Source organism: Lactuca serriola, chromosome 4, assembly GCF_051521515.1.
Source record: "Lactuca serriola cultivar US96UC23 chromosome 4, Lser_US96UC23_V15, whole genome shotgun sequence".
Taxonomy (NCBI): domain Eukaryota; kingdom Viridiplantae; phylum Streptophyta; class Magnoliopsida; order Asterales; family Asteraceae; genus Lactuca; species Lactuca serriola.
The window spans coordinates 142,221,497-142,232,963 of NC_136411.1; the positions used below are offsets into that span (position 1 = coordinate 142,221,497).

Consider the following 11,467-nt stretch of genomic DNA (forward strand, 5'->3'; position numbering starts at 1 on the left):
GGGACGTTACACAAACCGAGCAGGAAAGAATCGTCGGGGGTCACCTTTGTATGGTGGCATGTTGATCACGAAATTGGCTAAGTCGTTTGGGGTTTTCCAAAAATTGGAAGTCTTTATGCTAATTGTGGAAAGTAGTAAACCTTTTAGTCCCCTTCTTTACAAACGGACCAATATTGTGGTTAACAATGGGTTTGGAAACTTCTCAATTCCGAATGACAATCCAAGAGACCGAGTAGGAAGGAGAGTGAGACAAAGGCCCGACGATGTGGAAGAGGAACCCTACGTGATTACTACCAAAGATGAGTTACCGATGGACCCTTACAATGTTGCCATGCGTCGTTATCAGGACAATTTGGGAAGATGTGTTAATTACACCAATATGCACTTAGATCTTTTGATGCAACACATAAACATCCAACGCTTGAGTGAGTAACCAATCTCATACACAGACATCCCAAATTGGGGTGAGCTTTAGGCGTGACAACACGAAGGAGCCAACGGAAGTAGAGGCGGAAATGATGATGAGTGATTTTACTTTTTTTGGTTGCTTTAGTGGATTTAAGACAATGTTATTTTTATTTCTTTGTACTTGGTTTGTTTAATTTTCTATTTTTTAGGATTATGGTAATTTTAGGATTTTAAGTACTTTGTTTTATTTGTTTCCTTGTTATTATCGTTTATTCTCTCTAGCTTTCCCAGAAGTTTGAGTTTGATTAAAGGAGTATATTTCGAGAGACTTTGATGAATTTAAGTGAGGGGTTAGGAATGAGGCGAGAGAGACGAATTTGAGCATATAGAGTGTTTATTTGACCATAAGAGCTAAAGAGTCACATTTTCAGAAGTTTATCATCATTAGTGACCAAGTTTATTGAAGAAATATGGTTTTAGAATGAATTATTTTTGCATTTTTCCACATACCATGACGTGGTGTCGTTAGAGAATACGTATTATATTAGTCGAACACATAACACGATGTGGTCTCCCTACCACAACGTGGTGACGAGCTCAAGTTCAATTTTTGAGTCTTTTACCTACACCTAATGACGTACAAAATGTCCAAGTCATAAAGACAAGTTCTATAGCAGTCTACCACTTCCATATTTACACATATTGGCAAGCTATTCTACACACAAGCAACACGATCGACCTTGCAACTCCTATCCTAGGGGAGTCTATTCATTTTTCTCCCTTTTTACTTTTGTGTTTTGCATAGCATGCAATGGGGACATTGCATCAAATAAGTGTGTGGTAGGGGGTTGATTGCATTAGAGTACAAACATTTGATTTTTGACAAAAGTTGCATTCTCCTTAAATTGCTAGTTTTTACAATATGTGTTCACATAAACTTGAAATAATAGTAAAATTTAGGAAAATCTAGCCAATTAATTTTTTTTGCTATTATTGTGTGGGATGATCCGGTGAGAGCCCAAATGTTGACCTAAGCCAACACATGTTATAGTGTATTTGTGGCTTCCCATTCTTAGTGAAAAGTCATGAGATATGAAAGATAATATGTTAGTTTGTACGATGTAATAAGTTTTGCAGCGTGTACCTGAAATCCATCCAGGAGAGCTTATGTAGTCATTGCACCTAGACTAATACCTTTAACCAATAAATATTGAAATTAAGCTCCTTGCTTAAGCATGTAGGATTTGAGTGAAAAAAAGGGAGATAAAAAAGAGAGAAAATTACAAAAAGTTGAAAGAATTTTGGAGCTATCAAAATATGAAAATCAAAGATCAACAATTCTAAAGAATCAAAAAGTTGAAGATACCAAAAATCAAAAAAGAAGATGGTGAATTCAAAGAAATTCAAAAGCAAATATCAAAGAAGAGATTATTCAAAGAGCTCCACTCTGGTACCAAAGTTGTGATTCTTTCTAGAATATATGTATGCTTGTTAGTTTAATCAAAAATAACTTAAGATTAAGAAAGATTTTTGAGTGTCGTATAAACTAAGGGGTGAAAGTTCATACGGATTGTGAGTATTTAGTAATGGGAAGTTTTTACGAATTATAGACACAAATACATGCATTGCGGTCTTGGGATAATGGCTGAGTTTTAAATGGGTTGTTTTATGCATTGTTGGTAAGTTAAAAATCAGTTTGGGGCAAACAAAGATTAAGTGTGGGGTATTATGATATGTATATATATATATATTACATCATATCTTAATATTTTTAGTCATTTTTATGCTCATTATAGAAAAAAAGATACTTAATCTATTATATGTTGTGTTGTAGGGGTAAAAGACACACTTAGAGAAAAAAATGAAGTTGGAAGCTAGGAACTTGGATCAAGGCTAAAAATGAAGAAAAGTATCATTCCCATGTCGTGATGGACTTGCCACGACATGGTGATTTGAAGTTTCCCGTCGAACATCGAAGACTTGCGGATTATGTGATAAACCCGAAGACCACGTCATGGTGGACTTGCCACGACGTGGTGGACCGACTTCGAGAAAAATATAAATAGAAGGCATATTCCTCCGAAAACCTGATTTTGCAAAGTTTTGACAAATTGACGAGCTTATTATAGATAATAATAATAATAATAATAATAATCGGAAAACAAAAAAAATCAATTAATTGATTAAAATATTACTTTAACGTAAGTTACTAACCGATATTAGAGATGCACAAAAAAAACAGTTATTGATGCGATCTGATTTAGAGAAATCAGTTTGGTTGAAACCGGTTTTTAAACCTATAATAAAAATATTATTTTTATCTGTTATTTCTTTAACTTTTGTTTATAAAAGGCTTTAGATGTTTCCTAAGATCGGTTGACACCCATTGTACTATCATGTATGCCTATGAAATATTTTTCTAAAAACTCAAATTTAAAAATACTATTTAGACTCTTAAACGGTCCCGAATGCCCAAAAAATACATTGTCTAATGACTTAGCCATGAATATTACTTATTGGCCAATTTGTGATGAACCATGAAAGAGTAAATAACACCAACGTTTTCTATGGTTTAGGGTAATTTGCATATTTGGTCCTTAACTTATTTTTTTAAGACAAAATTGCAAGAATGGTCCCTATGGTATGTTAAAACTAGCAACTTTGGTCCAAAATGGGTTTGGCTCGCAAGAATGGTCCAATAGTTTCATTTTGTTGCGAGTTTAGTCCAATTTCCTATGAACTTTTTTATAATGACATATTTGCCCTTATAGTTTTATTTTCTTAATTCTTTTTATTGCAAAAATCAGAAATAAAAAATACACACCTCATCCCTCCTTCCTCTCTTTCTCTTTCTCTCTCTAACGCATTTTCATTTTACAAGAACACAAGCTGCCGGAAAAATTAGATCAGTTGAAATCTTCTCGTCAGACCGCCACCCTTTGCCACAGTAGCCACCGTCTAGATGGAGTCACCACCCGCTCATCTCTCTTCCTCCCCCACTTCAATTTTCAACAGGAGAAACCCTAACTCCAGTTCTTTGTTTACAGATTTTTGTTCATCAGACCACCGTCGGCACCACCCCTTAGATGTTTAGGTCTCGTCAGCCATGAACTCTAAATCTTTCGGATCTCGGTTCTTCTTTTCTATCAGTTCTTCTTTGGTAGCAATGTCGAGCTCAACGTGACGAAGGCTTTCAAATGGGAGTGTTTTTCAGAGCGAAGGGTTTTCAAATCGAATGATCACAGAGGCGATGATCTGAAGCTGACAAAGAGGGTTTTGGTGTTTCGAGTGTGAGTCTAAGATAGATGTGAAGAATCGGAGGAGCATGGCAGCGAAGATCTTGAGCTTTTCTTGGTGACGATTTAGGGTTTGTTAAATGGCCGTCGTCACCTATGTACAGATGAAGACAGAGGTTGCAAAGATCCCAGACAGTAACCCACGTTGGAAACCTATTCCGGTGAGAGGTGGCGACTCCGGCTCCAGCGGCTCCAACGTCCGACCGATGACATTCCAGATCAAGATACAAATAATCCACCCTCTTCTCCATCGATTTTGTTTTCAGAAATCGATAATCGATTTGGTTTTCATTTTTGTTTTCCGGACGTTTTCAGATTTCTTGTTCATGAGTGTTCTTGTTCCAATTTGAGTGATATGGAAAAAATTGAGTTTGTGGAAAATTGGATTGTTCATGTTTTAGATTGTAGATGTGAAAACAAATGATTATTTTGTTTTTCAAATATGAAAAAAATTGTTTTTCTGGAGTGGTGATGGTGGTGGTTTCCGGTAGCAGTGGTGACCGGACTAGTCTTGTAGAGAATAAAGAAAGTGGGGTTACATTTTCTTTTTTCTTTTGTTTAAATTTTATTTAGAAAAATAAAAAGGAATTATAAACAAATAGAAAATTAAATAATAAGGGCAAATTCGTCATTATAAAAAAGTTCATAAGAAATTGGACTAAACGCGCAACAAAACGAAACTGTTGGACCATCATTGCGAGCCAAACCCATTTTGGACCAAAGTTGCTAGTTTTGACATACCACATGGACCATTCTTGCAATTTTGTCTTTTTTTAACTCGGAAGGTCTCTATTTTTTTAAGTTACACGTTTGGTCCCTATTTTACCTAAAACGACTATTTTGCCCTTGACTTTTTTAATTTATTTAAATAAATACACCCCAGCCCACCCCCTCACCTTATCTTCAGGGGCAGACCTAGTAGATGTCCCGGTGTGGCACCGGCAACACCTACTTTTTCTGTCCGCAGTGCAAAATTTTTTGATTTTTCGATTTCTTTTACCTTATTTTTCTACATCAGCAACACCTATTTCAACATCGACAACACCTACTGTGTATTCCTACGTCCGCCCCTGCTTATCTTACACACCCCACCATTTTTCCCTATTTAAATAATAGTATTTTTAGATAAGACAGGGACCAAACGTGTAACAGAAACAAAAAGTAGAGTACAAGTGCATAATAAAAACAAACATGAGAGACCTTCCGAGTAGAAAAAAAAGTTAGAGACCAAACGTACAAATTATCCCAAACCATAGGGACCATTTGTGTAATTTACTCACCATGAAAGCTTTGTACACCAAAAGCAAGTTTAGCAAAATATTAAAACCTATTCGAAAGAACAGGTTTTTCAAACCGATCCTAACAAGCTTCTATTAATTTGGATATTTTTGCTTAGAAACGGGCTTGAAATTGATCGGGTTTTAACTCAATCCGGTTTTGACTTTTATTGACCAAATACGATCAGGTTTAGAGAAACAAATCATCTTTGTACACCTCTAACCAATTTTACTACTTATCAAGCCTATACTCATAACTAGTTATTGGGTTTGAGCCCTTTAACCTACTTTTTCATAATAATAATAATAATAATAATAATAATAATAATAAAAAGCGGTATTATAAAACTTATTAACTAATATAACTTGTTAGCAAGTTATAAAATATAAAAAGTATACCAGTCAATAACAGAATCTTTATTATATATTCATTAATTTGTTTTATAATATAGAAGTTAGTGAAATAGATACTAACAAATATAACTATTCTCATATAAATTATTATACATGTGTTAACCTTTTTTATTTAATATGTAGTTGTTAAAAAAGAAATATAAATCAAGTGTCAAATATAAAGTAGCCGATCTTTATTACACTACCACATTACTATGGATTATATAATTTATACACTACACTCTTAGATCAATATTGCAACAAAACAATATCATTTATCACAATTCTTCTGATAACAAATATTTTTCATTTTCAAAAGTTTTCGTGTGTTCACAAATGAGAATTTAAATTCGACTACATATAATATATAATAATTCATATATTTTAGCCAGAACATAACTTCTCTAAAGCCATATTTTCATCACCACCAACAACTTCCAGAGTACTCCTAACCAACCCTTCAGGGAACCCCATCTCCACAAGCTTTTGTACCTATTCCAATATTTAAACATAATCTCCTTATATTATTGATATTTCACTCATAAATAATAATAATAATTATAATATTTACCTTCTCTTCAACCCCAAGAGATGATGTTTTTGCAAAAGACTCTGTCCAGTATCGAGCTGTGCTTGCAAAAGTCTGGTAGTCTTTAAGATACTGAAAAACAACCAATAAAAGATGAATACATACAATTGGTATAATTATGTGAATTTTGTTAAGTATAGTGTGTTAATATGAAAATGAAATGTATTACTTGTTGAGCTACAACAGCATCTTGTGGATCATCAGGTTCAGGGGCAGAGAGTAAAGCCTGTATGGAAAGAAGAGCTGTCTTCAAAGTAAGTGCTGGACTCCATTGATCCTTCAAAATGTCCAAACAAATGGCTCCACTTTGGCTGCTGATGTTTGGGTGCCTTCAAATTAAGTTGTTAAGATGTAAATATAACCTTCAATGATGATTAATTAATAGCAGTATCTTGTCATGTTTGGAAGAAAAACTAAAAAAGGAAGAAAGGTTAAAGACAATTACAACATTATGCTTAGTGTGTTTAGAGAATCAATGGAACAGTTATAATGAGAAATGATTCAATATGGAAATACATACCAAACTTTAGTTGCGAATTTCATCTTTGGTGGCTCAAAAGGGTATCCATCTGCAATTTATACAACATGAATCATTTGACGTGCCTTCCAAAAATGAACAGTATCGATCATAAATTCAGAATCGATTAATCCCTGATTTGACAAATAAAAGTTTTCAAATTTGGTGATCGAACAGACGGTTTCAAGTATACAAGCTATGGAATCGATCGTACATGGAATCCAAGCTTAGCTAATGTTTATCGATCAGAAATTGCAATTAACATTCGACTGAAAACCTAAATTTGAGTAGCATTACTATATATTTAATATATTACCAGGTAAATTGATATCAATCTTGAAGGTTCCGCCTTCGTACGGAGTACCAATCGGGCCGGGAATTGTGCCGATCAAATTGGTGAGATTGTCGGATTTAGGGTTTACGCTTATACCCGAGACATTAATGTCTCTGTTACATTCTTGAAGCTCCTTTTGCACTCTACTAAAGTCCACCATCTTCTTCGCAATTGGGGTTTCAAAAGAGGGAAACGTTTTACGCAGGTTTTTGCGATCTTTACCTCACACACACACACTCGCGGTTTCTCTCTTTAGGGTTTACGAATTTACCTTTATGGGTCGATTTCGGTGATTGAGAAAGCAAGGTAAAGTGGAGTATAAACAAAGCAAGGAAGGAAGTGGTCCTTCCACTTGTAGTAGAATTTGTAAACTTTTATATTTTTAATTTTAATTTTAATTTCTTGTATAAAATTTTCGTTCAACACTCGTGAGGAATTCGAAAATCGCCTACTCCTACACCGGTCTATATTAAGATCGGTGCATATTTGTGGTTCCATTAATTGCGTAAGTGATCGACGAACCTTGAAGGAATGGTTACGAATAAGAATATTAGTTTGTAAAGTTACAAGTACTAGGATTTGTAAATATTTACATTTTAAGTTTCATTTCCTTGTATGAACTTTTCTTTATACACGTGGTAGGAATTTGAAAATCGTTTTCTTCATTATTGTTTTACAAGAACTAGGTGTGAGACTTATGTATTATATGAGTTTAATTAAAAAAAATAAATATGAAATTTTAACAATTTGAAGAATTTGAATTTATAAGAAAAATAAGAAAAAAAAATTGAATTATTAAAATTAATGAGACTGTAATGTATTGAATACATTACATATATAAAATTCTTCTAATAAATACCTTACATATATATATATATATATATATATATATATATATATATATATATATATATATATATATATATATATATAGGCCTAGGTTATTCTATTCAAAGTAATTATTGTGTTATTGTATGTATAAATGTGGGTCAATCAAATTTACTTATTTTAAGAAAGTGAATAATATATATTATTGAATTAAATATAATTGAAAATATCATCTTAATTAATTATAAGGGTAATTTAATCAATTAATATAGATTTAATAAAGGAAAATTGCATTTTTTAAGGGATCATAGATTCTATTAATTTTAAAAATCCAATTTTACATATTATAATTTTTTTAATTCGGACATTCTCACAGAATATGTTTATGAGTATATTCAAAAATAAAAATATTCTTGAACCATAAATAATAAAAATATTCTTGAACCTATTTCTTGATCATGAATTTAAAAACTTATTATAGAATAACAAATCCTTAAACAATCAATTGAAGAATAAAAATAAAACATATATTATTTCTTATAGAATACGGGTAACAATTATTAAAAATTACATTTATTGTTAAGGAATAAAACTAAAAAACAATCAAACCGGGAAAGAAAACATCAAAATCTAACAACGACTACTACATTCTAAAAGAATAATGTGGTTCGTTTCAATTTTGTGATCTGTTCTTCAAGCATCAATTTTTGTGATTCCAACAGAATTGGAATTCGTCTTTCCATTCCAACAGAATTGGAATTTGTGATTTCATTCCAATAGAATTGGAATCTCACCAATATCATCCATTGAATCATCTACATAAACACTCTTCCATTCTCTATTCTTTTCTGCATCGATTCACAATTAATATTTAATACAAAAGAAAAATCACCCCTGCATTCCTTCTCTTCTTCGTTTTCAGTCAAGAACACACCACCGAAGTGGATGTTTTCTAGTGCAAACAGAAGAGATCAGCAGCTCCTTTCTCTTCTTCTTCTTCTTCTTCTTTGATTTCTGCCAAGAACATCAAGAGACCAACAACCTCTCCCTTTTCCTTCTATCTTTCCCTATTAAAAGAAACAAACAAACAAAAAAACTCCCCTTATATCGTTTTCTGCCTGCTTCCATTTTCCTTCGTTGTTGGCTGTTAAATCAGAAAGAAAGGGGGAGCAAGGAGATTATCGGTGCAGCCCCCCATCACATCCCACACATTCTCTGGTCAAGCAAACACCTCCGAAAACCTCACCTGCGTCGCTGCTTCGCTGCTCCTTGTCGAGAGCTCCGTTTCTAGGGTTTGTAATTCGATAGCAGCTTGAGCTTCGTCGTCCGACTCCGAGTCGGAATCGGAACTTGATGCAGAACTGCTGTTGCGCACTATGATGGAGGGTAGACCCAGATCGTCGTCGATTGATCCGGCACAAAACATGAGATTATCATGGATGATAACGATTGATTCCTTTTGAAATGAGGCCTTTTGTGCATCTATGATCTGGATGAGGTGTTTCTGAAAATGGGGTTTGCATTTATCATTTAGAGCTTGCAAGAACCGAATGAAGTCGGAAGAGTCGTCGGTGTCGGATAATTTGTCCGACAGAGGGAGGAAGATGAAGTCAGGGTGATTAGAAGGGTCTGGTGGATGACGGCTGTATATAAGAAAAGAAATTAGGTTAAAATTGAATGCTAGCATGATTATAAGACTATTTGTGGAAGCTATTTATCAAATTACTAAAATACCCTTGTTTATTTATTTAATTATTTAAATTTTTATTTAATTATGATTGGCCCACATTTATGCATACAGTAACACAATAATTACTTTAAACATTTGAACCTCTCTCTCTCTCTCTTTCTCTCTCTCTCTCTCTCTCTATATATATATATATATATATATATATATATATATATATATATATATATATGGTGTAAAACCCGTGTATTATACGGGTTAATTAAACAAAAAATTAAATATTAAAAATATAAACATTAACTATTTTTTTAAATAGAATTTTGAAATAAGGAAAGAAGAAACTTATTAATTACAATTACTATCATATTTATTACATTTAATAATTAACATATATAAACATGTAAGCATTATGTAGCTTTTTAATTTAAAATTTGAAAAAACTTAGAAATTGACATATGATATTATTTATTTTAAAAATATAATAAAATGATAAGTGTCAAAACTCATAAAAAATTGACACGTGACAAAATTAATCTTTATTTATTATAGTTGATGAGTCATACGTGCAAAAAAAAAACATGATTTTCAAAATTGGGTAGCATCTTATATAGCTGGTTCATGAATACGAGTTTTCCACTTCCCTAAATTAGATGAAAAAATCCATTAACCTTTCATTATTGCTTGAAGGCACTCAAAGAAAATGAAAGACGACTATACCATTTTATATAAGAAACAACAAAATAATAATCTCCTTCGATGAGTCAAAAATTTTAACTATTCAAAAGAAAATCTCAATGAAAAATCAACTACGAATAATTATACTTTCTTTAAAAACATAAATATCAAAATTCTAATTATAATAGATATATTATTACAACATCACTTACATTTAGCATGTCTTGGACAGCTACCATTTCTCCATTTCGTTTATGATTTTTCCTTGAATCATTTGTGATTTCTGTCAACTATGGAGTCACAGTTTTAATTCCTACTATAAACCAAGTTCAATCCTTAATGACTCAAAAAAGCTTAAAACCAAAACTTTATTTTCCTGCAAAAATATAAATACTCAGTCTTGAAAATTACAACCAGTATAAACACTATTGTAAGGTCTAAAACTCTTCCGTTTACCTTAATGAGTCATGAAAGTTGCAGATATTCTGTTTTGAAGGACAAATGTAGGAACTCAGTTCAAGGCATACATATGAAAAAAAAACAACATTTTTGTAGGACATTCTTTCAAGTAGACATGGCAAAATATGACACGACACGAAAACCCGATACGAACCCGACACAAAATTAGCGGGTTAGGGTCAGAGATTTCGACACGTTTATGTAAACGGGTTGACACGACAAGACATGATAATTAAACGGGTAGGGTTAGGGTCAAAACTTTCAACTCGAATATGACATGTTTTAATTATATATTAATTATTAGGTGTGAGACACATGTATTACATGAGTTCATTTAAAAGAAAATTTAAATATAAAATTCAAAAATATTTGAGAAGTTTGAATTTATAAGAAAAGTAAGAAAAATATTGAATTATAAAAATTAAAGTGTTTTTTTTCTCTTTTCAATTTAAACAAATAATTTAGATAAATAAATAAAGGAAATTTATGAAACTTTAATTTAGTAATTTTAAAACTAGAAGTAAAGTCTATTAATGAAATTGATATGAATTTATGATTAGATTTAAATAATATGTGGAATTTAATAAAATAAAAAAACTATAAAATGACATGTGGAATAAAAATTAATTTAAAATAACCATAAAATTACATGTGGCAAAATAAATAAGAATATGACATATGGTAAAAAAATCTTTATTTATTATAGTAGATTATAAGTTTCATATTTTTATAAATATATTATATGTTATAGATTTGTAGTGGGGCAAACTCAATAATTATAAGTAATATTCAAAATTTCAAGGTTACTTAATTTTAGTCATCCTCACCACCTATCCCTTTTGCTCCCAACTTTAACTCTTTTCATTTTTCCTTCTAAACTTACTATAAATTTTGTCATTTCATCTCGTAACTTCAGTGTTTCACTTTTTCCTTCTTGACTCCACAACTTCTACCTTCAAACCTTTAAAATATTTCAACCCGACATGACACAACATATTTACAAG

At 32.0% G+C, this 11,467-nt stretch overlaps 1 protein-coding gene across 1 annotated transcript; it reads right to left on the reverse strand.

Annotated features, from left to right (window-relative positions):
- Positions 1–5,629: 5,629 nt before the first annotated feature.
- UBC27 (ubiquitin-conjugating enzyme 27) lies at positions 5,630–7,133 on the reverse strand. The gene is made up of 5 exons (XM_079040097.1): positions 6,797–7,133; positions 6,484–6,532; positions 6,133–6,292; positions 5,946–6,035; positions 5,630–5,866 (listed from the first exon to the last, which is right to left on the reverse strand). Exons 1-5 carry the CDS (start codon positions 6,972–6,974, stop codon positions 5,759–5,761), a joined length of 585 nt encoding a protein of 194 aa, XP_078896223.1. The 5' UTR covers positions 6,975–7,133; the 3' UTR covers positions 5,630–5,758.
- Positions 7,134–11,467: the final 4,334 nt, after the last annotated feature.

Coding starts and splice junctions, on each gene's coding strand:
- UBC27 (XM_079040097.1), bottom strand. CDS start 6,974: ATGGTGGACTTTAGTAGAGTGCAAAAGGAGCTTCAAGAATGTAACAGA. Junction 6,533..6,796: donor GATTGATATCAATTTACCTG/GTAATATATTAA, acceptor TATAAATTGCAG/ATGGATACCCTTTTGAGCCA. Junction 6,293..6,483: donor AAATTCGCAACTAAAGTTTG/GTATGTATTTCC, acceptor CTTAATTTGAAG/GCACCCAAACATCAGCAGCC.